Raw genomic sequence first — 27,567 nt, 5'->3', positions numbered from 1 at the left:
AGCCTAACTGCAGTATAGAGTCAGAAAAATTCAGATGCCAGTGTGCCTTTCAGAGGGTTTTCCCACAAGGTTATCCCTTGCCAATATTGATTGGCCTGAATTACTGACACTAATAGATCCTTTGTGTTGAATTTGGCCTTCAATAAACATACAAAAGCAAAGCAGGAAAGCTCAATAGCCTAAGCTGTATATAAAATGAAGTTCATTTGGATAAAGGCAAGATCATGGATCCAGAATAGGCGATTCCTGATTAGGATAACCTGGCATTCATTCATTCATTCATTCATATATTATTATTCATTTTCCCAGCCCCTCCCATGACTGTATGTGTGTGTTTGATATAGGGTCTCTCTATGTAGCCCAGGTTGGCTTTGAACTCTTAGCAATTCTCCTGCCTCAGCCTCCCAAGCCTTCCAAATGCACCACCATACATAGCTTACTGAGATCCCTAAATGATAGTGATAATGATCAGAGATAGTCAAAAGGACTAAAGGTCATTACTATTCTGAAAGATCCAACTATAGTAGAACAAATAAAATCTCATTTTCCCTTGTTTATTTGGGACTCTTGAGAACTGAATTAGTTCCAGTAAGTTAATTTTCTTGTGGAAGTTTATTCATGTAACCACCATGACATTTTTCATTTTAATGATTTTGATGTAGTTTTTCCTAATGTAGGCTTCACAATTTATAGCTTTCATATAGATGATATATTGAAAAGAGTACAGACAGTGTTTCGGACTTTGCATCCTCATCATCATTAATATGTTGTTGTTTGGATTTTTAGCACTGCCAAATAATCTCAGTGCTGTTTGTCTTCTAAACACTCAGACAGCTGGACTCTTAAATGACTGTTTTAAGTTTTCTTCTCATTGCCAGAGTGTATCATTTTTTACTTTGGGCAACAGAAATGTGAACAACTGCTTTTCCTGTCTACAAAATATCCCTCTAATTTATTGACTTACAAATCCCATGCCCTGGCAAAACAGAAACCTAAGTCAGTTACTATTTTTTTTAAGAAAGATGGAGACATTAAACCAAGTCATGCACTTAGTGACAGGTGTTCTTACCTTCCAAGTACTTAACAACTAACTATCTCATTGCAGAGTATTCTCAGGGTGAAGACATATATTTTATTTTTATACTGTGATGCTTATTATTTTCCATCCTAGCTTTGGTGTCTTCTTGGTGCTCTTAATTTAGGTATATGAATTCAGTTAAAGCGAACAATTGCTGGGTCTGGTAGCACAGGTCTGTAATCCTACCTAATTGAGAGCTAATGCAGAAGAATCTCAAGTTCAAGGTATGCCTGGGCTATATACTTAATTCAAAACTATGCTGGGTAAATTAATGAGTCCCCCATCTTGAAATAAGAACAATGATAACAGTAACAAGAGAATTAGCATTATAGCCATATGAGAGACCTGGATTCAATCCTTAGTGCTGGAAAAGGAAGAAAAAGATATTAAAATAATTAACAATAATCTTTCTTCCCTGAGACACGATGGCAGTTTTATAAAATAGAATTTGAACTTGCTTAATAGAGAGAAAATATTCTTCTATGCCATTTTGTGAGTGTTGTTCTACTTTATTTTGCAGAGAAATCCTGATAAACATAACTAGGGGGAAGCTCATAGAACAGGAGCTCATAACCATTGCACGTCACTACCAAGTGCCTATAATCATGGATCCTGACATAACTTACTTAATTGCACAAGCCCATGAAAAGTTCAAGAAAAATATATATGAGAATTTCGATGTATTCATTCATAACTGTGTGTATGAAGACAGACAAAAGTAAGCTTAATTTTATTGACTCTAATAAATCATTTAAGTTTATGTGAACTTAAGTAGTAAAGGAATTTATTTATTTTCTGCAAATGAGAAAAAGAAAATTGACATGTTTCATCATACTGAACATTTCTAGCAAAACTTTCTTAAATCATAGGAGATGGGGAGGGATATAGAAGATATCTATCTTAAAAAGAATAGGCTGCCCTCTTGAATTTTCATTTGTTTCTAGGTGCTTTGACTAAAATACAGTAAATGAAGATGGTACAGAGTTTAATAATGAGGTGTCATCTTTATTTTATTTTGGTACTAACTAGGATTATAAACTATGGCTTTTGTAATACATAGGGCAAAAGACCTTGTAACTAAAATTTCTACAGATCTAGTAGGGGAGATATTTCATCTTAAAACTAATGAAAGTCTCTGTGATCTACTTCTAAAACAAAGCCCATATATATTCAGTTTCATGAGTTCATTTTCAAAACCTTTTCCTTTTAAAAAGGATTTTTATTTTAATTTATATGTATGTGTATGTTGTTTTTCTGGGCACATATGCATATCACTACAATGTCTTTGGAGATCAGAGGAGGGTGCTGAATCCCTTGGAGCTGGAGTTCTAAGTGACTCTGAATCACTGGCATGGGTACTGGAAATCTCTGGAAGAGGAGCAAGCACTTCTAACCATTGAGCCATTTCTCCAGCTCCAGATCATTTTTTATACACAGTTTGATATAGTGATCGTTATATGTTTTGATTATACATCTAAACATCTTTAATGCAAAGAAAGACCCCACTTTCCCTTTTGGTTTCTAATGTATGTACATGAAAGATTACTGTTCGGCTGAGAACACAGAAGAAATTTTTTCTGTATAAAGTAACCTCTGAACTTCCTGTAAAGAACATGACTTGATTCTGAGAAAATCAAAGTGAAGGCCCTAGTTGGGTTTGGGTCCAAGGAAAAGTCCATAAAAATACCCTCAAGTCATATTATAGTTGTGTTGGAGGCTCTAAATGCCTGTCAAATTAGGAGATGTTTTCAAATATCAAAACCATTTTGACCAGTGGTCAAGAATGCAGATCAATTACTTAGAGCAACACTCATGGCTACAGATTTAATATGCTGTACTATCACCAAGCAGGAATTGGAATCTGAATCTTGAAAGGCTTTTCTAAGGACACTCTGGTTACCCCCGAAGTGGAAAATATTGGTGAAATGCAATATGATGACTCTTTTTCTTTACTTTCAATTCCAATGCCAGTTCATACTTGCATTTTAGAATAGATCTCCCTTATATTTTCCTTTCTATAGCATGCAACTGTTGTTAACAGGACAAATAACACAAAAATCCCATTTACTTTCTTTAAATACAGAAAAGGTGTGTTACCCACCAAAGACATCAAAAGGATGTGCAAATCTTCCAGGTTACCTTTGAGTGATGACCTTCTAGATAGCTTACTGTCCAGGTAAGTGGGAAGTACCCTTTGAGGGAGTCTGCTCTTCATAGTTTTATTTGGGGGACTAGATTTATTTTGACTATTTATTTAAAACACGCTATAATTATTTATAAAAGTTATTTTTACATATATTATACCAAGAAAAAGTATTGCCTTTGCAAAATTCTTATTGGATCCATTTCTCTACTAAATAATTGTTACCGAAGAGTCCTTTGTGCTGAGAAGTACGTGGTTGAACATATGAAACAAGTAAAATATACTGATAAATTTCTGACAGATGATTCTGATGGCTGAAAATCTTTAGCATAGACCTGCACTTAAATCAAAGAAACTCAACAGCAGGAAAAATGAGAATCAGCGGGCAAGCTGTTTTTCTTCTGGTTGCTTTGTGTAGGGTCATTTAATCATGGTTCTGATTACTGTAATCAAAAGTGTACATGATATACCGAAAAGGTCTGCATTAATCCTTCTAGACCCTACTATCAGATAATAGGCCCAGAAAGTCCTTCCAGCTCCATCCTGTGCCAAACAGTCCCTGTGTTCTACTTACCAAGGAGCTTATTTAACAAGCATACAGTTGTGGGTTTATTAAATCTGTTCTCTAAGTATCATCTTTCTTTAAAATTCCTCTTTTGTCTGGCTGTCAGCAGTATGGGCAAACCTCCCGAGGGTCCAGATGTCCTAGGAAGTACCTCTGACTTACGGCATGAGCTTCAGCTTGCACGAGGAAGGCCTGTGTGCCCCAGTGACTGTCACTGGGGCAGTGGGTGCATATTTGTTTCATCTGGGTTTCCTTTCTTGTTCAGTTTGGGGGACTATCTTTGAGTATCGTTGGTTTACTCTTGACTGTTCTGATCACATCATTGATAACTCACTTCCTTTTAAGTATTATGAAAAGAAAACTTTGTCATGATTTTCATTTATTTAGTTAATTCAATTCTTTGAATTCTTTTTTTTTAATTATTTATTTATTATGTATACAATATCCTGTCTGTATGTATGCCTGAAGGCCAGAAGAGAGCACCAGACCTCATTACAGATGGTTGTGAGCCACCATGTGGTTGCTGGGAATTGAACTCAGGACCTTTGGAAGAGCAGGCAATGCTCTTAACCGCTGAGCCATCTCTCCAGCCCTCTTTGAATTCTTATAATACCTACTGTGAATTATTTTTCTTTTGGATATTAATGTTTATATGCACATGGGTTCCTGAGACAAAGGGAAACTTACAACTTTATTGGTTATAATATTTCCATAAAATTTACATCAGGCTTTCACAACAGTAGTGCCCAGTGGCTTTAGATAAGCACTATGAAGACCTAGGGTTATAACCATTTGTTTGTCTCCTCCTCTAGAGCCAGGTGAAAAATAGCGATGATGGCACCATGAAAGGCACCGTCTATACTGTCACCCATATTTTGGTCATTTATGATTTCTATGCCTTAGTCTGAGTTCCCCTTGCCCTCTGACTTACACATCTTGATAATTCTGATGTTTTTCTTTTGTGCCAGTATGATAAATGTTCCATGTACACTGATCCATGTACTTTTTGAGAACAACTTAGAGTGGAAAGAGTTATTACCTCTCCTATTTCTACATGAGATATTAAGGTTTAGAGAAAGATGGTATTTTGCTCAAGATCACAATATTCTAGAAGAAGATCTGTAACGTTAGCATTGAACCTTCCAGTTTTAACACCTTCTTTCTAATGGTTTTGAATTATTGTCTACTAATCAGCATACTAAGATGCCTTGACAATTCTGCAGCTTCCTTCCACTGCCTGCCCCTACATATTCAAGCTGCACAATCTTGCCAGTTTGGACACTCCACATTGTCTCTAACCATCTTTGAACTCACTTAAAGCTGTGCAATCTTATCCAAGGGAAAGCTCGACTTTCCCTTTCCTCTAAAAAAGGATAACCAATTTACTTTCTAGTATTTACATCCTCTGAGTTCTGAGGAGTCCCTGAGATAACATACGGAAAGTATATGGCCCAACACCTGGTTCTCTTGGCTGAGAACTAGAAGCAAGGCTGAACAAGAGGTCACAGTTCATATCGTGAACCTCAAAACCAAACTGGAAGGAGTCTGCATCTTTTATGGAGGGAGCCCTGTTTGTGACAGTTGGAGGCTTTTCGTACATTAAGCTGTCTTTTAGTCAGGAAGCTGCAGATCTTTATTAGATTATCTCTTGATGGGCTTGAGGATGAGTTCTTCTGGAAAGTTCAGTGATGTGGGAGCCTGGCCCTTGGAGGACTCAGAGTGCTTACCCAATGCTAAGGCCAGCAACCCATCATCCTCGCATTCTCTTAGCAGACTATTTTGTCTTTGCCTTTATGATTGGACATTAAATTTAAAAAGACTATTCTGCAACTTGTTTTGGAATCTGTCTCAATCTCTGTATGTCTGCCTCCAAGCCTGGCTTAGCTTTGAGGAGGTCATGCCTCTCTGCTGCTGAGCAGCCCATGTTCAGTCTTGCTTTGCCTATAATTGTGCAGTGACCCTTCTCCATACTCAGGGGAAACTTCAGACTAATCAGATTAGAAAATGGCTCATTCCCATTCCTCCCTCCATCCAATGTGCCCTGCCATGATTTGGGTCACATGCTTGGTGTTTTGCGTCATCTCCACAGATTCCTTTCAAAGACTGCCCTAATTCCTAATGGGCCCATCAGCCTGCAGCTTACATTTAGATTCTACATTCTTATTGTTCCCCACAGACTGCACAAGGCTTTATAGAGCCTTGACAAGAGTCTCTGCCTGCACAGCCCTACTCATGGCACGCTAAACCAGATCCCACTTTGACGTCTGCAGTCTCCCATGGGAGGAAGGCATGGAGCTTGTTGTTTTCATTCGATGCACACTGTGCCCAGGGTAGGAGGGAAATTTACCTGCCTTATGATGAGGCTGAGTAGCTGTTGTGCTGTGTGAATTCAGATCACAAACTGAAAGGCACTATGGCTAAACAGTAGGGTGCATCTTTCTACCTAGTGACAGTTATCCAGGCATTTTTCTTACCCCTCTGTTTGGTGGTAATATTTCTCTTCTGTTTCATTCCCTTTGTCCTTAGAACTCAGCCAGGTTTTTTTCCTTATTAGTACAACCAAAACTTCAATGTAGACTTTACAACAGTCTTCTCAGGCAGTTGCTTCAGGCCCTCCAGTTTGCGTTGTAAGAGCTGGTATGAATTCATCTTAGTCACCACCCTAGTTCATTTCACTAATGGGTAAAGTATTAGGTTTCAGCTGTGTGCAGTGGTGGCTAGTACCCGCTAATAACAGTGGTGATACTGCTTTGTGAAGAGCATGGTAATAGCTGTATTTTACTTGATGGTGGGCATTAGTCATTATTTCATAAGTGCAAGCTTTGAGATACGAGGAGAGTCCCTGAAAACAGGTTCTCAAGGCCAAGGTGAATTTCAGAGTTGCAACTCTACATGATAGCCTAAACCTTGCTTCCATCCAAGCTCCTAGAGATAGGACTCTGGCGCCTCATCTTTGAAGCCTTGGAATCTTGTTCTACACTGCTTTGTCATATGTGTGTGGAACCCACAATACATGACTCTAAAATCTGACTCAGCTGCTCCCTGGCTATGTAGTCTTTGCTTATTCAACCCCTGTGAATCTGTGTTTAGATGAGCATGTTTCTTAGTATTTTGCTTCTTAAAGCTCAAAAGATGGAGGGAACTATGAGGTCATTCCATCTTGTGTTCCTTGTAGAACTAGAGAGTAAAAAGGTGGCCTTCTCTTATTCCGACCTTCTGAAACTAGATGGGGAATTCAAATTCAGTCTTATCCCAACAGCTCTGCCTCAAGCTAGTCTTTTATGGCTGGCTTTGGGTTCTATGGAATGCCTCAGAACTGGCCTCCCAAGAGAGCTGGTGCCTCATCCAGAAAGATCAGTTAAAATGGAAAACGTTAACAGGGCTTTAAAATCATCTCATTACGCTTTGCCCAGCTTTACCCCCACTTGGAGGCAGGCCTTAGCCTCATGCAGTTTTCCCCAGCAGTACCTAGCAGCGAGGCTGAAAGGCAAGCATTGAGCCATGTGGCTATTGTTTTGCAATGTTTTGTGTGCTTGTGAGGGTTTCATAGAGGAAGACTTGCTTTCTCTTTCTGTTTCTCCTACTGCTCTTTTCCCTCTGTGCCTGTGACTCCTTCATCCTCGTGGTGTTATACATGCATACCCAACTAGAGGCTTGCAGGTTCAAATACAGGATGATTTGAGGTTGAAAAAAACGTGAAAGAATCTCACACCATTTGAGTTGATCAATAGAGAACTGACTATCTGTGCAGGCCATATTTGGCAGCTGCTTCCTACTTCACCAGGCACCCCTCTGTTGCACACAGAATTTCAGTGTAGAGACCTGGCTACTTAGAAGTAACCAACTGCTTCCTGTCAGCCTGAATGACGATGTCTGGTCAACTGCACCCCCCATGGTTGTCCCGACCTTCTGTTTCCTTGTGTATCTGGTGTCACAGACTTCCACCAGGTGTTTCAGAGTAGATTTCCTGGATTCTGTGGTAATGAACACAAACCAAGAGCAACTGTAAGTCAAATTGGGACTTCACTGCCTTTTTCTCCTAACTGGACCATTTCCTAAGCACTGAGGTAGCTAGTGCAGCAGAGGAGGGCAGGTTCCTCTTCAAGGCAATACAGCCTCCACTAAGCCTTCTACCTCTGTGGAGGGTGGAAATAAAGCAGCACAGCATTATTCCCTGTGGCGAGGGGGTGGCTGGCTTCTGCACTTTTTGAGCTATTCATCATTCTTGGGAAGGGGAGCATGAACATCAGTCAGATTATCCCGTTAGACTCGCTTCTAAGAACTCCCACCTCGCAAGGCCTCAAGAGGCATGTTTGGGGCCATTATTATTTAGAGAGGAACCAGAGAGATTGCCTTCCCTCCCCCTTTCTCCACAAACATGTCTCTTAGTTTGTGTAGGGAAGGAATTGGTGGCTTGCCGGAGCATCAAAGGGAAAGAAGAATTTATGGCGGCTTTAGGAAAACACTTTAGCACTGTGAGCTGGCACTTGAAAGTAAGGAGGCTGACTTTTTAACAAGCATAGAAACACTTAAAAGCCAGAATTAGCCTTGCCCTTTAGGGCAGTCACCCTGGAAGGCTGTGCACTCATTCCAACAATGTTGCCATAGAAAGTTCTTCTTTGGAATTGGCTTCAAAGCCCTTTCAAATGAGTTTCTTCCTGAGTGGCACATCTTCATCCTTTGACTGTAGGATCAGAGTTTTAGCAAAAGCCAAATGTCTTTTGGTGAGGAGTGAAGTAGAAAGCTCAGGTGGAGAATCTGGACCATGTTTTGGATAGAAAGCCTGGTGTGTGACTGTAAAATGAAATCTATTTTCTATAAGGTTCAGAGGCTTTTCCAAAATACTTTCAAAAGATGTTTGAGTGTTGGCAAGTGGTTTCATTAGTTATCAGGCAGAGATGCCTCCATGATGAGTGTATAGAATCAATAACTTTCAGGGGCAACATTTTGGTTCTGACTGACCAGCTTGGCCTTACTCTCCTGACATTCAAACCTTTTTCCATTTTGGAATTGTTTGTTTCTTGTCTCCTTCTCCAACCTGCTCTGCTTTTAATGATGAAAGGGGCCTCATCTCTGGGTTTTCTCTTACATTCTTATACAACAAACATGATAAATATTGAATGGAAGTATATGCTATATTAACAAATGATGGGATGAAAAAAAATCTCACCACATCAGTGGTCCAAGGAAGAAGCTATGTGCAGAAGTTAGGAGCAGGAAAAAACACTAAGAGACTAATGCCAAGTGAAGAGGGTCCCAACTGGGAGTGTTTCTTTTTTTTTTCTCCCAGGACTGTTACTCCTAAATTTGCTACTGAGATAAGCCTGCTTTAGGGGTTCTACATCTGTTCTTAATCTCTATAAATTTTTATTTGTATAAAACTGTTACATGCTTACAAAGTAACACATGCTCACAAAGTAACACAACCATTAATGGTTTTCTTTAAAAAAAAAACAGCACTCTGTGTTGGCAGCCAAGTTCAACCGTTCTAAATGCTTCTGAAATTAATAGAGTAGCATTCATAAACCATTGTATTTCGATTTATTGAATTTGTCAATAGCACCTACTAACTTACTTTTTTGATGATGACTGAGAAGTTACCATAATTGTCATTCTATTACTATTTTTATTTCTGGATGTTCTGAGGATCTTCTCTTTACCCCTGGTGTACTGGAAGTTTATGGTAGGTCTTAGTATATGTATGTTTATTACGTATACTATCTTTTGAGGTCTTCTAGCTTTGAGACACTTTCCTTTGTTACTGATAAATTTTCTACTAATACTTTCCTCCATTCCTGCTATGAGGCTTTTAAGTCTATCAAATTTGGACATTTTGGATCGGGTCCTCAGTTTTCATATTTTAATTGTGATTTTTTTATTAAATCATTTCTTTCATTTTATATTCCAACCTTTCTATAGAGTTGTCTTATTACTATCATTTTTAATTGCAAGAACATGTTTTTAAATCACATGTTCCTTTCTTGTAGTCTTTTGTTTTCTTTTCAGAAAGGGAATATATTTGCTCATTTCACATCTTGATATCTGCTTTCTGAACAGTTTTTGTTTCTCTGTTTCTTTTCTTTTCTCTTGTCATCCTTTGACTTCTGTCCTTAATGTTGGATGTTTGGTGGGGACAAGGAATGCCTTGTTGGCAATGAGCTTCATTGCACAAATTAATTCCTGTAGCTTCATCTTCAGTAGGGAACACCTAGAAATTAGAATCTGGACATTTCTTCAGAACCGTTCTGAGTATTAAAAGAACCATCTTGTTTTCTGCTACGGTAAAAAGGATGGATTTGGAGAAGGAAGGAGTGTTTAAATGTGGTCATTGATGTTCTAGAAGTAGGGAAGGGGTGGGAAAGGAACTGATAATTTTTAAATTCAGGGTGTAATGTTCTCCATAATGCTCTACCTCCCTAGGACTGGCACTTCTTTAGCTTCTTTAGTTTCTCTGGAGCTAAATCTTTGTCCCTTAGTGAGTGCCTAAAGAAAGATACTCAGAGCTTTAACCACTTGTGTCTTCAACTAATCCTTGGTTTCAGTATTTCTGCTTGATTGATATATAGAGTGCTTATTCCATGAGCCACTTGAGATTTGTGGGTCGCTGAATATCTGGGCTCCCCTCCATGGTCACAAAGTGCTCAGCTTCCATTCCTCAGCTCTGCTAAGTGTGATATTAATCCAGGCTCTGCTTTTCATCTTTACCCACATTTCAAAATCCCTTTTGTGTTGTCTTCTCCCCCAGTCCCCTGCTGTCTTTGTCATTGTTGTATATATTCCATTTGTATTCCTGTCTTTATTTCCTTATAGATAAAAGGGGCCACTTAGTATAAAAGGGGGAGAAAAAAATGTGTTGATCTATCCTTATTCATTGACTACTTCCTAGGAACAAAATATTCTTTCCAGTAGTTTCAACCCTTCATCTCTTTAAATTAAAAGGTTATTTGTTCTTCCCTCCTTAAACCCTTTGGGATATTCTCACATACACCAAAGTTGTCTGAGAAACAACTAGAATGGAAATCTTGGAGTATTCTACTACATCAGCTAACTCTGTCTTTAAGCCTGACTTTGGGACTTGGGAAAGATGAAGCTTTTCATTTCTTTACAGTTTTTTTCATACATATCTGAGATGTGTACACTTTTATTTATTAACATTTTCATCCTTATCATTTGATCAGAGATATTTTTCATAAATTTCCTTCTAAATAGATAAATAATTAGATGTATTAAATTTTACATTCAAGGTTGACAGGGAAGGAGGGGTGAAGTTAGGAGACAACCAGGAAGCATGAGCAAATATCAAAATTAGTTATGATAAAATCTAATAGGTCTTCCCATAGTAACTTCTAGAAATTTTTCTGACTGCCAGTGTAAATCCAGGGTAAATACAAATCCAGGCAAAGAACTTTAGCTAAGATGTGCTTTGGAAAGATCTTCCTAAGAAAGCAGTTACTTGAACAGAAAGTACAACTGCCTTGCATTTCTGGGAGCCATCTTGGCATGATCAGGGAAGCAGAAGGCCACAGACCTGAAATACCAGACAGAGAGAGTTTTAAGGTGACATTTGTGATCAGAGATGTCAGCAGGAGTCAAATTAAGTTGGTTCTTGTATACCCGGCTAAGGATCTTAGATTGCATTCTAAGTCCAATGGGAATCCACTGGAGGATTCCAAGCAAGGAGGTAAGAGAATGGCTCTGTATTTTCTAATGAGCTTTCTAATGGAGGGTGAACTACTGAAACCTAAGAGCAGCAGGAGGAAGAGGCTCAGGATGGGAAACTGTTGCTGTAGTCCCTATGAGTGGTGAAGGTGGTTTAGATTAGAGAGTAGTGAACGAAATGGAGGGGTTAGGTAGATCTGTAATATACTGAGGTAGTTTTAAGTCACAGGACTGCTCAGTAGATTGTGTGTGAGGAGTGAAATTGGAAGTTACCCTAGAGCTATTTAGTAAGGATATTGACTGGTTCTCAAATTAGTGAACTACTATGACTCCAAACTCTAGGACTGAATAATTGCCCTCTGGAATTCATGTTATAGAAATTTCTTGGCAATTATGTTCTCTCTAAGAACAAATAGAAACAATTATTCTTTGGTGATGTGATTTCATCCAGTTTTCCTCCACTCTTGTGCTTTTAAAATATCATCTATATAGCAAATGACTCTCATATCTTCAATTTTCAAAGGGGCCTCCTCCTCTATCTTCAGACCCATTGCCTCTGTTTCTCATATCTCATTAAAAAGTAGTGTATCTAGTCTGAGACATGACTCAGAAGTTAAGAGTACTTGCTGATCTTCTAGAGGACCTGAGTTGTTTTACCAGTATTCATGTTGGGGAGCTTACAACTGCTTTTATCTCTAGTTCCAGAGAATATGATGCACTCTTTGGGCCTCCATAGGTATACATACATGTATTACACCCTCACATAAGAAGACACATATACATGTGTACATAAACAAATGTAGTTTTAAAAATAATCTTCTCTAAATGTAGCATATTTGCCTCCCTCCTGAAGCCCAGTTTAGCCAGTTGTTCAATTAGAAGACTTCAAATAATTTTCAAACTGACCTCCCTGTTGACAGAGGTTTCTGTCCTGCCCAGTCCCGCAGTCATTCAATTTCAACGAAATACACAGTGGTCTACATTAATCATAAACTGGGTGGCCTATTTGTTCAGGCTTGTTATTAACTTTTACATCCTACATTAACCCATAATTCTTGTCTGTGTCAGCCACATGGCTTGGTACCTTTTATCAGTGAGGCATTCTCATCTTGCTTCCACTGCTTCTGGTTTACAACTGCAGACTGAGTCTTTCCTCTTCCCAGAATTCTGCTGTTCTCATCACTCTGTCACCACTTCCTGCCTGGTCACCCCACCTATACTTCCTGCCTGGCTACTGGCCTAAGAGCATTTTATTAAAGCAATACAACTGATAAGTCTTTACAGGGTACAAGATCATTTTCCCACAGCACCTCCCCACTACCATTGTGCATGTGTGTATTTGGTATTTGTGTGTATATTCCAAATATACATAGTGTGTGTGTGTGTGTGTGTGTGTGTGTGTGGTCTTTCAGGAAGCCTACATTCAAAGTGCATTCAGAATTGACAATTCCTCACTGTTACTACCTTTGTCTCAACCACCATCATTCCTATCTGAACTACTTGAAAAGGATCACAAACTACTTCTGCCACTTCTATCATGCTCCAGCATTTAACCCATATCAGTTAGATTGTTAGAATAAGTTTTAAATATATGTTAGAACCTGTTTTAGTCTTGTTAGGTTGCTATAAGAATATGTCATCGATTAAAACTACTGTTTACAATTCTGGTGGTTGAGAAATTAAAAAAAAAATAAAAGGAAACTGCCAACACATTGAATGTCTAGTTGACAGCCCTTATTTGTTTTTTGAATGGCTCCCTTTTGCTGTGCCCACACATGGCAGGAATAAGGAAGTTCTTTGGGGTCTCTTCCTTCTATCATATTTTCTTATTTATTTTCTGGTAGTTTGAGATAAGGCTCTACTATGTAGTTCAAGTTGACCTCAAACTCCAAACTTTATCACTGTTGTTTACCTTCCAAGTACTGAAATTACAGACATGCTACTGTGACACGCTGTAATGAATTTATTTAAGGAAAGCTTTGCCCTATGGTCTATTTACATCTCTTCCTAATATCATCACCTTGGTGATTAAGTTTCAGTAAATGAATTTGAAATGAACCTGTTCATTCAGAATGTTGCAGGTTCTATAAGTAAATTTTCTGTAGAATATAATCCAATAGCTCCTAAATTCCCTTAGAATGAAAGTCAAAGATTGTGTATGAGCTCCTTCTCTGACATCAAGTCCCACTCAGAATATTAAGAAATGTTTTCTTTAAGACTCTCTGCTAATGGAATGCTTCTCATCAAAGATCTTTAGTTGAGTTTTAGTTGTTCCAGAAACATATACAAATAAAAGGCATAATGGTCCCGCAATCGACTATAAATATTCTCATAAACAAAGGATGGCTTTTAAAAGAGTTGAAATGATGAGTGAGCCAAAATTCAAAGGATAAACAGTGGTAGGGGGCATCATGTTGGAATTGTGTCCCAGAATTCTTGGCCAAAGGAAATGTACACAAAAGAATCACAGAATTCCGTTTCCTGTGCTCTGATGATTCTGTTTATTCCACTCTGTTTTGATGGATGAAACCTATATTACTTCAGCTTGTAACATTTTGGGTGCTGTGAATTTTTATGAATTTGTAAATACTAGCTATTGTTTTCTTAACACTTTGGAAAAAATAGAGGAATATCTTTTAACTAGTTGTGCATATGTATTTTAAGAGTAGAATCCTGGAGCAGGGTGCTTGGAATGATATCTTTTCGATGACTTTATCATTTCCCAAAATATTGGTATAAAGAGATCAATAAATAATTTGCCTGAAAATTTGTTAGCATGTGGCCCAATTCAGGAAAATGGCTTAAGGTATTACATCAAGAAGTAGTTAGACCAGGTGGTGGTCATGCATGCCTTGAATCCCAGCAGTTGGGGTGCAGAGGCAGGTGGATCTCTGTGAGTTCAAGGCCTGTGTGGTCTACAGAACAAGTTTCAGGACAACCAGGGCTGTTAGACAGAGAAATCATGTATCAAAAAAAAAGAAGTTAGTTACTATTTGGGTCATTACAACAATTATGTTGAAATTATCATATCTTTGTGATCAAAATTCTGTTATGTAAAGTTGAGAATGAATTTAAACCAATATCCATAATTTAAGATTCAATAGATTTTTCCTAACTTTTATGGTATAGGATAATCATTTGTTATTCTTTGTTCCAAGTAAAAAATGACTTGGTTTTTATTATAAATTTAAATAAGTTCAGATGATACAGATTAGTAGTAATAAGGCCAAATAATCATTTGACTTTCTAGAGAAAGTTTTCTTATTATATAAGTGTATTGTTGCCATTTTCTATTGTTTTATATAAATATAAGCCTAAAGCCAAATCAGGACTGTGCATATGGGATTAGAGAGATGGCTAAGCAATTAGAAGTATGCATGTAGCATTCTTGCTACTGAGTTTGCTTCCCAACACACACACACATCAGGCAGGTCACAGCTGCCTGTGACTTCAGCTCTAGGGGAGGTGACACCCTCTTTTGAGTTTTATGGATATGGTACTCAATACACATACCCATACACAGACTTAAACACACACACATAATTATAAATAATAAAAACAAAATAAAAATCTTTTTAAAAAATTATACATACTGTTTTATAACCTTCTTTACACTCTATGTCAAGAACATATTTCTATCACTTCTAATATGGATCTAAATAACCTCTTTTAATAGCCACTTAATAAGTGACAATGATGCCTTTTACTTTTCTTAAAAATATACTCGTAGATAAAAACCAGTCCAGGCTTATCTTAATGATGTGGGATTCTCCTCTATATGCTGTGAATATGTTTTATTACCATTGGTTATTAAAGAAGCTGCTTTGATCTATGGCAGGGCAGAGTAGAGCTAGACAGGAAAACTAAACCACATGAAGAGAGAAAGAAAGCAGAGTTAGGCAGACACCATGTAGCTAGCTGCCAAAGGAGACAGACACAGAAACCTTACTGGTAGGCATCAACCACATGGTGATACACAGATTAATAGAAATGGTTTAATTTAAGATATAAGAGCTAGCTAGGAATACGCCTAAGCTGTTGGCCAAACAGTGTTGTAATTAATATAGCTTGTGTGTGATTATTTGGATCTGGGTGGCCAGGAAACAAACGAGCAATCTTCAGTTACATCTTAAATATTTAAATGACATGTAATTTAGGAACTACATGTCATTTTATTGATATGTTATCAAACACTAAAATACAAAGACCTTCAAATATTCTGAATTAAAGGTGGTAGTGTTCTTAGCTACCAAAGAAAATTTGGTAGCTACATCAAAAATTTATTGAACTTCTACCAACCCCCTGGAAAATTAGATAGGTGAGATTTCCTGCTTTCAAAGAATTTCTATTCTGAGAGGGTCCAAAGTAGAACTAGTAAGAAATGAAGATAGCATCAGCTTCTGAAGCATACAGGATAATAAGTTTTAAGGTACAATGTAAACTGGAATTGTGGTTCTGAATTCTTTAAATGTAGTCAAATTATATGCTTCCAGGTTTGAAGACAAAGAACAACAAATCGATTACGGGATATTTTTCTCTGTCCTGAACTGGAGAATGAATCCAACACCTGAAATACAATCCCCACCATACCTTAAAGAGGTAAATTTTATGCTTGCTTTAGAAATCAGTTTTCTATACCTCCCTTATATTTCTAAAATCTTGTGTCTTTAATTTCCAGTGGAATATAGCAACATCATTGTTTATGGAAAAAGTATAATCTAGGAATTTCTGTTGAAGGATACCTCACTTTCCATGCTGAGCAAACATCTGCCCTAGAAGAACAGGACATTTCTTTTACAGTTGAATAGTATTTAGCCTCAGTTGTATCCAGTTATATAGAAAACGGGATAATAGGTTATAGTTAAAATGGATATAAACACCCCTATCAAGGGATTCTGGTAATGCCATCATAATCCATAATAGCAAATCTCAGATGGTATCTATGTCAAGAACCCTCAGTATAGTGTATGGAGATTCAAATTTTATGGTGAAGCCATTTTGAAAAGAAAAATTCAATAGAAAAATGCTTGGTTTGGAAAAACAAAGTTCACGTGATCAGATGGGGCCTCAGCATTGTGGAATCATCTGACCTCTCTAAGATCTCTTCAGCTATCTTTAAGGAGTGGGTGGGTGGATAGTAGTTTGTATTTTAACATGCTCCAGAAATTTATCTTCTTAGGAAAGTTCCTTGATAAAGCAAATGTCAGTGGTTGATAATTCCAGAAAAGAAGTATTTATTCCGTCTCTGCTGACCAACTCATTCTGGCCCGAGCTTGCCTAGTGCCTCTGGCAGTAGGCCTCTCAAGCACACAGCTTCTCTGAAGTGTCAGAGAACCTTAGACCTTCCAGTTGGTTGAAGGACAGACAGTATTGGCCATCATAGTCTACAGAGGTGGGGTTGAAATCTGGTTCCTTCACTTATCTGATTGATAGCAGGTAAATTAAGTCCAAAACCTCATTCACTCATAGCCCATAACCTTCAGATAAATAAGGCTAAGGATCCACTCTCAGCATGCCCTCTGCTTTGTGCATTCAAAGATAACTACCCCCCTGAAGGAGCCCATTTCTAATGTGGAATCAATGCCTCCATGATTTGGGGTCTGACTTAATACAACCTGCATAGGATGGTGTGAAATAAAATAGTTTCTTCTCAATCAGGATGAGGAAGAAGGTCTCATTTGACATATCAGCGATACAAAAGTTAGTAAGGGAGGAAAGTAACATGATACGGTGGCATAGCAAAGACATTACTAACAGAGCTCTGGGACCTGAGGCAGCCTGGCACTGGAGACTGCTGTGGATGGAGTGAAGGCCTATAGGAAAGAGTGGAGAAGGATGAGGTTGGAGATGCCTGCAAGGGTGGGTGAGGCTTTCACTATTCAGATTAGGCTGACCTCAGAACTCATAGCCAGCCTCTGCCTCCTGAGTGCTAGGATTAAAGGAATACACTACCATGCCTGGCAAATCAGTGTTCTTCTCTCTCTTTTGACAACTTTTTCAAAGTCATTTCTAAAACTTGTGGTAAAATTTAACAAGTGAAACACAGCGTTAATACTTGTTCTCGTTATGTTAAAAATACCTAGTAAACACTTGCTAATTGTCTAAAACCAAACAATAGCCTAGTAGAAAATGATATTTTGGGGATATGCTATGATATAAAACATTGAGTGACATCTAATTGAATCATATGCAAACCCATCACTAAAGTTCACAAAGAACACATGTTTTTTTTTTAAAAAAAAAAAAACCTTCATTTTGCCTGTAATGCATTTTCAAGGAAAGAGTCCTTGCTTGGAACCCACAGCTCAGATAAGATGGCAGCTCAGCCAAAGGAAAATAGTTATAGAACACTGACTATAAGAAGACACAAATGAATAGTAATATTAGTGAATCTAACTTCATACATGATTTTTTTCTCATGTTTTCAGGATGCTATTGATTAGCTCAAGAAGTATTTAGAAAATCCTCTTTTCAAAATGAACTTCCATTTGATTTGCTAAAATTTAATTCTTTTATGGTTTTGCACCTAATGTGATTATTTCTAAGGCTGTGTAGCACTTAGTAGAAGACATAAAATAAAAAAAAATAAAAGGAGGAAGAAAAAAGGGAGAAAGGAAAGAAAAAAGTTTATTCTATGTGTAGTATTGGATTTCTACATATTTCCAGATATGTCCCATAGAAATACTCTTTTCTGAAAAGGAAAAGAAACAGAGCCTTTTCTAAGTAACTACAGGGGAATAACTTGGTGAAACATTAACATGAGTCTGTCAGCCTTACATTTGGGGAAAATAAAAATAACCCCATTGCAGTGAAGCATGGAGTTTAATAGGCTCCTAATCCTTTTCCCTCATGCATCTGGTGGCCAGTGCTACAGTAGAAATTTTTAAGCTAGAAGAAGCCATAATCCAATTAAATTTCCTTTTAAAAATGTCAAAGCAAATACATCCAGGGTCTATTAGTTCACATATAACTTTGCTATTCCTACTGGGCAGCTGCTGTTTACTGGGTTTTCATCTATTGCCATTTTCACCTCTTATTTCAGGATGCTTGGTATATGTACACACACACGCACACACGCACACACACACACTCATATACACACAGAATAGCAGCTATAGTCTTCCCCATTGGTGAATAAGTAATTTACTGCTAACTTCTTTGACATCCTAAGAAGCTCTGGTCAATGGAATAGAGATGCTGGCAGTTGGAAATCAGGCTGCTGTGAGCCAGACAGGAAAGGGTAATAGGCTAGGGAGGGGCAGTGGCAGAGCCTGTCACACATACTTAGGATTCCAAAAATGTACTGTCAGGGACCTGTCTTACAGAGACACAAGCAGACATGTCTTGTCCTCATCTGGAATGGGAGGCATCACTATTTGTGGATGAGCTGTCTTTTTGTCATAGGATTGCCACTTGCATAAAGTTGTTCCCCTGTTCAGTTCACTTGCATGGGCTGGGAGTGTAACTCCAGGGTAGAGCACTTGCCTAAGGTGTACAAGGCCAGTGTTCCATCCTCTGCAAGAAATAAACTACCTCAAAAGCTTACTACTGTGAAGACCATGTGCTCTGTAGTTTGTACTGAGTAATTTAGTAGGAATAAAAAGTCAATAGTTTAACTCAACACCCACATTTTTATAAACCTTCTATGATGTTTGGAATGCTTGCAATTTTATCGGAAAGAACAATAGGAGAACAATAGGTCAGTGCTAGTTTGGGGTTTTCTCAGATACCCCCAAAGTTTCTGAAAAAGAAAACAAAATGACCAGCTATGTGTCTGAGTATAGACAAAATTATAAAGGAGGTACCTGTCCTTCTGTCGCATCAACACCCCCAATCACATTGCCTGGGTGTTTAAAAATCTTCCTGCATCCAAGTCTCTCTTTCAATCCCAAATGTGGTCCCTTAGTCTATTTTCAGCAAATACTTGAGAAAATCCCCCTAAAATTGGTGGATGGCAGTGGATGAATCCTAATCCATTAGGCACTGCGTGTGTCTCTGTGGTATTTATCAGAAGCCACTACAGCTAGCAACCTAGGGATTGGGAATAAAGGAGAAAAAGAAATGATGGGGGCAAATGGTATTGAATGGAAACAAAGAGCACAGCATGCCAGGAAAAGTCAAAAAGCTCTGCAGGAGTCCTAGGGTTCAAAGTGGTCAAGATGGAAAGAAATGAACTGCTGTTATCTTTTTGCCTCAAATTACCCTTCTTTTTAATTCTGGCTATTTTGCTTGACAGCCTGTTACTAATAAATTTGGTTCTCATATCTAAAGTTTTGAGTTATTATTCAAGTATAAATTCTTACCATTTTATCTTTTATTGGTAGCATTTAAATCATAATTTCATGCTAAAAACAATATAAACAACAGCCACTTTTTGTGCCTAATAAAAATGAGGGAGGGTGCTAGAGAGATGACTTAGTGGTTAAAAGCACTGGCTGATCTAGACAACCAGGGTTCAATTGCCAGCAATTCCCTTGTGGCAGTTCACAACTGTCTGTAACTTCAGTTCCAGGGGATCTGGCACCGTCACATAGACATACATGCAGACAAAACACCAATGCATATAAAAACACAGATAAATAAATTTTTAAAAAATGAGGGAAAATCGTTAATACTGACCTGTTTCATGAGTGTTCCTGTAGTAAGTCCATCATAATTATGTGAGTGGCATACTATGTTTTATTTCTTTTTGTATTAAATTTTTATTGAAAAATATCCAATGAGGGACTAATGATTTTGAATATGTATGATTTTTTGAACCATTTCTCTGTGCTCAGATTAAATGCTAAAATACTACCTAAAAACAGGCATTGGTTTGAATTTTGAGGATGTATTGAATATTGGAGTTGAATGACATACTGAGCTCAGCTTTCATTGATTAAAATACCATGTTTACTATATCCAGATTGACTTCCTAATTTTTACATTGAGGCATGGCATGTCACTAAGGTCCATGTCATGTGAACTGTACAGAAGATCCTTAGGAATCAGTGTTACTATCATCTCTCTGAAGCGCCATTTATTGCCAGTTGGTGATTTGGTCTCTACCTCACAGGTGACAATTTTTAGACAAAAGTATCCTTCAAGAGCCACATTATTAGGGGCTGGAGAGATATCTCAGCAGTTAAATGCATGTACTGTTCTCTGTTCTACCAGGAGACCTGAGTTGATTGAAAGCACCCATGGCAGTCAGCTGACACCTCTCTAGAACTACAGCTCCAGGAGATCTGATGCCCTCTGGCCTCCTAAGGCACCTGCACTCACATTCACCTAGCCCCACCCCCATACTTAGTTAAAATGAAGTTGTTTTGTGTTTTAAAAACTATATTGTTTTCCACTTAGCTTTTCTTAGAAAATGGCAGGACCAAATGTCATTATGTAGGATGAGAACCAGCTGCTTGTGAATAGGCCCACTCTATTGCATGGTTTTGGAAAGTAGCACGGTACATATATACTTGTAGAGCTTCATTGCTGGGGAGAGAGTTCAGGAGTTCAGGCTCCTCCCCTGCTGACTGGTGATTTGGTTGCAAAGGGTTACTTAATCCTATGCCTCAGTTTCCTTTTCTGTGAACATGTATCACAGTAACATGTTTTCTTAGGGATTTTTCTCTGAAAATTGGGTAATATAATGCACATAAAATACTTAATAGTTGCCGGGCTGTGGCGACGCACGCCTTTAATCCCAGCACTCGGGAGGCAGAGGCAGGTGGATCTCTGTGAGTTCGAGACCAGCCTGGTCTACAGAGCTAGTTCCAGGACAGGCTCCAAAACCACAGAGAAACCCTGTCTCGAAAAACCAAAAAAAAAAAAAAAAACCTTAATAGTTATATCATATCGTAGATATCTAATATATTTCTTCTTACTTCTGTTACATTAGGCATTTATAAGACACAACCCTGCAAAAATCTGCAAGCAGTTCACGTACATAACTCATCTTTCAGATTCAGATTTGTGTCCTAGTTAAAGATGCAAGCACTTGGTGTTCTGATTTTATGTTAGTGTTATTGGTTGGTATAGCTTGATAGATCATTCACGTTCCAGTGACGCTGGAAGTTTTGCACAGTTCTGAACTCTAGCTCTTGCTACATGGAACTTTTTTTGCAGGATTACTAGGACCTCCCTTTTTGGTGCGCATTTTAGTTAGGTCTTTGAGAATTTTGTACAATGTATTTTCATCGAGTTCACCCTTTCCTCAACTCCTCCCAGATCTACCTCACTTCCCTATCCAACTGTGTGTCTTCCTTTTTAAATCATCAAATCAAATTTATATTGCCCATATACTCTTAGATGTGTGGCCTTGCCTGGAGCAGTCCACCTACCAGGAGCCACAGACTCTCTTGTTGCCAGTAGCTATCAGTAGTCAATAGATCCTCAGCCAGGAGTAAGACTTGGTGCCCACTGCCCCTCTCCACACTGGGAGTCTGTCTGGCTTGAACTTGCAGGTCTTGGGCATGCTGTCACAACTACTGTGCATTCACATATACAGCTGCCTAGCTGTGTCCAAAAAACACCATTTTCTTGTAGTCATCCACTGTCTCTGATTCTTATTGGCTTTCCATCCCCTCTTCTTCAATGATCTCAGAGCAATAAGAGAGGCAGATATGCTATGGATGTCCTATTTCCGGCAGAGCATAGACTCTACCTTGGTATCCCATGAGCATACAAAATAAAGTTCAAGTTTGTACTATTTTTTCTCTCTCTGATCCATATTTCTTCACTTAAAATAAGTAAAAACTCCCTTCTATCCTGCTTTACTTATTTTGCTTATTGACATTACATGGGGTTGCCTATTATTAATCCCCAAATGATATCTATCCAGAATGTTGGAATATGACCTGATTTGGAAATAGGGTGATTGCATTAGTTAAAATGATGCAATAGTAGGTCAGGGTATACTCCAAACCTAGTGATTGCAATCCTTATGAGATATTTATGTGAAGACACAGAGACACACAAAGAACACAATGCAAAGGCAGAGGCTGGGACGACAGTGGCATTTCTTGAAGCTGAAACACTGATGATTGCATGAGCCAGTGCTGTTGACAGTTTGATTATGGACTCTTGGATTCCTAAACTGGGTGCGAATCCATTCCTCTTGCTTAATGCCTCCTGAGCTGTGATAGTTTGAGACTGTCAGATATTAAATTTAGAATTCTTAAAGCTGCTCTGCCTGCATGTGTTTGTTAGGGCTGACCTAACAAAGTACACAAAGAACCACAAACTTGGTAGTTCCACACAGTAGAATATATAATCCCATAATCATGGAGGCTAACAGTATAAAACAATGTTCCAGCAAGGCTTTGGGCCCTCGGATGCCTTTGCCAGACTCCTTCCACTGGTCCTCCCAGCTCCTGGCTGTTTGCCATCCATTTTCAGTGTTTCTTGGTTTACAATTATGTAATACTAGTCTTTACTTTTGTCATAACATGCCATCCTCTCCAACAGGTCAGTTTTCCCGTGAACATCCTTATATAAAGATGCCAGTCATACTGGATTTGGGGCTAACCCTATGCCAATATGACTTCATCATTTTTGGCTTATCTATTTACATCTGTAGTCACTTTCTGAGGTAAAGAGGGTTAAAATGTCAGTGTTTTTTTCTGGGGGCATATAGTTCAACCCTAACATTGCTCTCTTTATTTTCCTACCATTTCAAATTTCAAGTCTTGCACTTTTAGGTGTTCTGCTCAGAATCTTTCTGAGATGGCTCCTGATTTGAAGCCCAGCTACAGCCGCCCCCCACCCCCGATTCTGCTATAGTCATCTCTCCCCAGGATTACTGTTATCACCATAGAACTGCTTTGTGTATTTAACACTTCATTTTCCCAACATGCAGCAAGTTATCTAACCAATTTCCAACCACAATACTATTGTTCTTCTGGCCAGTACTGACCAGTGGCTTCCTCTCAAGTATGAAACAGTAAGGAAAGCTTAAAGTTTGACCCCAGATTCTCTTTCCAACCTCCCTTTGCCACTTTGTACTGTGCCTTAGGCCAAACTGGACTACTCACTTTTTCTTGCAAAGAGGTTTTGAAGTCTCTGGGCTTTTGCTTATACTTTTGACTATGGATAGAACACCCTTTGGTGCTTCAACCCCTGATGAATTGCTGTTGTCATCCTCAGCTGTATCTGCATTGAGCCAGGATACTTGCAGAACACCATCACATAAAATCACCTAGCTGTTCCTGTGATACTTTGTGATTCAGATATTAATGGAATGCTGATGAAGGGTTAGAACCTTTTCTATAGCCATGAATGTAAGTTAGTATTTATCTAGTATGCTCAAGGCTCAAAGGTGAAACCCAGCATTGAAAAAAAAAAGGAAAAGTAAAATGAAGACAAAATAGAGCATTGGATATAAAACAACCTTGTGATAGGACCAGTTGTGGACTTTCTTCGTGGCTGGAACTAGCATTAATTGACCACTATAGCTTATACAAAAAGTTTGTGTGTGTGTATATAAATGTGTACATATATATATATATATGTGTGTGTGTGTGTGTGTGTGTGTGTATGTAAATGTGTGTGTGTGTGTAAGTACACAGACAAACAGTATCACTTAAGAATGAGCGATGTTCTGAGAGGTATGTTATTAGTGATGACATTGTCGTAAATACCTAGAGTAGGCCTTACATGAACTGTGATGTTGCAATATAGCACATACTAGATCATATGGTACATTTATATTTGAATACATATGGTAGAGTTTGTTGTTCTAGGGCCACAATGAATACAACAACACAAGATCAAACATAAGAGAAAGTTATGTATAAACAAGATGTATAAACACAGGTTTATGGGGCTGTTGTTGGCCTGACAATCTGAGTTCAATCCTTGGAACCCACATAATGGAAGGAGAAAAACAATTTTCCCAAGTTGTATTCTGACCTCCACAAGCTTTCCAGGCCATGGATGTACGTGTGCATCTGTATGCACACACACACACTCACAAATAAATTCAAATGTTTTAAAAGCGAATTACAATCGTGTAGAACTTTTATCTGACGAGCAGAGGGGTTGATTTGCTTACTATACACATATGAATTGTTATGCTTAGATCCACAAAATTCCCTAAAATCCAACAAGGAGACCAAGTCCCAAATGTAAAAGCAAAGAGCCTTTATTTGATACAAGTTTGCAAACTCGGTCTCTCCATATGTCCAAGGTATAGGAATAACTGAAGAGCCCAGACCTCAGTTCGAGTTGGGTTTTTGTAGTAGTAAAGGTGGGGGTGAGGAGTTTCTAAGCTTCAGGACCTCTGATTGGCTGACATTTGTCTAGGGGTGTCCTGGTGAGTGTGTGCTGGCAGGTGATTTTATCTACAAGGGTTGGAATGTTAGGCATTTCCTTTGGATGGTCTGTTCTTGGGTGATGCTCAGGTAATCTCAGTTTTTGGTACTTACTGTAACCAGGTATTGCTTCAGGGTAAACTACTGAGACTCAGGCCTCCATTAAAGCTACCATGGCTGAGTCCTACACTGGCAGGTGATAATGGTTGGAAGTAAAGAACTGTCTTTGGGTGGTCTGGTTCTATTTAGCTTATCATGGCTGGTTCCTACATGAGCTATGTCTTGTGCTACAATAGCACTAGGCCATAAGAATGAACCAGCTCCATCATCATCCTCCAGGGTGTGGCTGGTGTTTGTTTTGTTTTCTTGGGGTTTTTTGAGGAGAGTGGGTGTTTTAGAAGGTTTTTGTTGTTGCCATTTATATTTCACTATAGATATAGATAGTGCAGGCTAACCTGAAACTCACTCTGAAGCACTAACTGACCTCAAACTCACAATCTCTCTGCCTAAGCCTCCTAGGCACCGAGGTTAGAGGTATATAGGACCAATCCTGGCTGCCAGCATAGTTTTACAGGACCACTGCCATTTATGCCATACATTATTGATACAAAGCACGTTTGTAGCACCCGACTGTATGTAAGATACCTTATGAGTACCTTGAGCAACCTACTACTCTTCATGGTTTATTGAAGGAACAGTAACCAAGCAGGTGCTAGAAATACCATCTTGGTTGTAAAACGTGAGGTCTCAATACTGTTTCAGAGAACATGCCACTGCATTAGTACTGCCTAGCTCCCAGAATTACAGTGTTTCAACAGAGAAGTTGATTTTTCTTATCTGTGGGTCTGTAGGTCAGCCAGCTGGGCTTGGCTCATGGTTATAAGTTGGACCTGATAGTCTCCAACTTTGTCATTCTTGAACTTGCCTATCTGTTTTTCATGCACAAGCCATAGCCATTCATGTGGCCCCGTTCCTTTCAGAGGGACAGGAAAATACTCCTTTTCCTATTCCTTCTTTCTATTCTCCCTTTTCTTCCCTTCCTTGTACCTGGAGGTTTCTCATCTTGTCCAGTTCCACAGCTGCTTTTAAAATAACCACTTGGAACTGAAGAACAATGGCAATGGGTTTTTGATCCTACTGCACGTGCTGGCTTTGTGGGAGCCTAGGCGGTTTGGATGCTCACCTTACTAGACCTGGATGGAGGTGGGTAGTCCTTGGACTTCCCACAGGGCAGGGAACCCTGATTGCTCTTTGGGCTGACGAGGGAAGGGGACTTGTTTGGGGGAGGGGGAGGGAAATGGGAGGCGGTGGCAGGGAAGAGACAGAAATCTTTAATAAATAAATAAATTTAAAAATAAAATAACCACTTGGAGGCTTAATATTAATTCTAAACTGTTTGGCCTATTAGCTCAGGCATATTATTAACAAACTCTTATAATTAATAATTAACCCATTTGTACTAGTCTTTATTTTACCATGAGGCTCAGAGTTTGTTTCTTCACATCTTGGTTCCCCGGCAGCTGCTGCTGTCTCCCAGACTCCACCTTCCTTCTTCCTCTATCTCAGCTTAGATTTCTTGCCTGGTTCTATTATGCCTGACTACCGGCCAAATCAGTCTCTTTATTAACCAATGGTAATAAAACTTATTCACAACATATAGAGAGACATCCATATCACTTCCTTTCATCTTCACTCATCCATCCTTTCTTCTTTATCTTTCTCCATGGAAGGGGCTGCAGTTATATGGTAAAGATTGGGAACATATAATTCTAATACAGGAAGTAAACCAATAATTAAGAATAAGAATATGCTCTTCCTCAAAGTCCTTCTGATACCTAAGTAGAATGTACAAACCTCTACTCTTTTTATTTTAAATGAATATTGTGTGTGTATGTGTGTGTGTGTGTGTGTTATGCTAAGTATTTTGCCATATGTATGCAGGAACCCATGAAGGTCAGAAAGTGTTGGGTCCCCTGGAGCTAGAGTTACAGGCAGTTGTGAGTTACCATGTATGTGTGCTGAGAACCAAACATGGGTCCTCTGCAAGGGCCAGCCCCCAAACAATATCGCTAAAAGTTTATTAAAAGATTATAAGGCAATCAAAACAAAGCAATGGCCCCTGAAATTTCAAAACTGAACTTTGAAACATGGCTCCAATTATGTCCTTCTTTGTTTTCTTTCCAGAAATGTGAAGACATTTGGACGGGAATGCCATCACCTATTCCTGTAAAATTCGTTCGGTACTTAGACTTTTTGGAGGACGTGTATGGCTTACAGGACAACTGACTGTGAAAGCTTCAATCAACTCTTTGATTTACTGTTCTCATTCTACCATGTTTATTATACTAGACATAATTTCATTAAAAACAAAAAGGAAGCAAGGTTTATTTTAAATGGAAATCCAGGAACTACATTTAATCTCCTTCTGTCACTGTAGTTCTTCAGAACAGCCTGCTATATTGCTGCCATACCAGCACTATTAAAACTACCATTGAAAACAATGTTGACCATTTTTATTGTATGTATTATTTATGAATACCAAATAATCTTATAATAATTTCTATCTAATATAATTTGATTCATCACAATATGAAAAGAAAATGATTTTTGACAGCTATGCATGACAATATAAAATCAAATTATATCAGAGCAATAAGTTGTGATTCTGTTAAGCATTTTTGAAATCCTTTTGACACATGTTTATTACTTACATAATTAACTTTTGTAGCAACACACCTCATCAAAAATAATTCTTAAACCTCTCTAGAGTGAGTGTTTATTTTCTGAAGTTAGTGAAGTTATGGGGAAAAAACCTCTCTGCACACACACACAC

General features: G+C 38.5%; 1 protein-coding gene across 1 annotated transcript in view; it reads left to right on the top strand.

Annotated features, from left to right (window-relative positions):
- Nucleotides 1-27,172, top strand: part of LOC121441149 (EF-hand domain-containing family member C2-like) — a 157,910-nt gene extending 130,738 nt beyond the window's left edge. Inside the window, exons 12-15 of the mRNA XM_041642281.1 lie at nucleotides 1,599-1,796; nucleotides 3,162-3,254; nucleotides 15,939-16,044; nucleotides 26,919-27,172. Of these exons, the coding sequence (XP_041498215.1) occupies nucleotides 1,599-1,796; nucleotides 3,162-3,254; nucleotides 15,939-16,044; nucleotides 26,919-27,020 (499 nt within the window). The 3' untranslated portion in view covers nucleotides 27,021-27,172. The remainder of the gene's footprint in view (nucleotides 1-1,598; nucleotides 1,797-3,161; nucleotides 3,255-15,938; nucleotides 16,045-26,918) is intronic.
- The last annotated feature ends 395 nt before the right edge of the window (nucleotides 27,173-27,567 follow it).

Source organism: Microtus oregoni, unplaced genomic scaffold (genome assembly GCF_018167655.1).
Source record: "Microtus oregoni isolate MIOR12 unplaced genomic scaffold, Mior012 000073F_ref0000255, whole genome shotgun sequence".
NCBI lineage: Eukaryota > Metazoa > Chordata > Mammalia > Rodentia > Cricetidae > Microtus > Microtus oregoni.
This window is presented reverse-complemented; position numbering and strand designations above follow the sequence as displayed.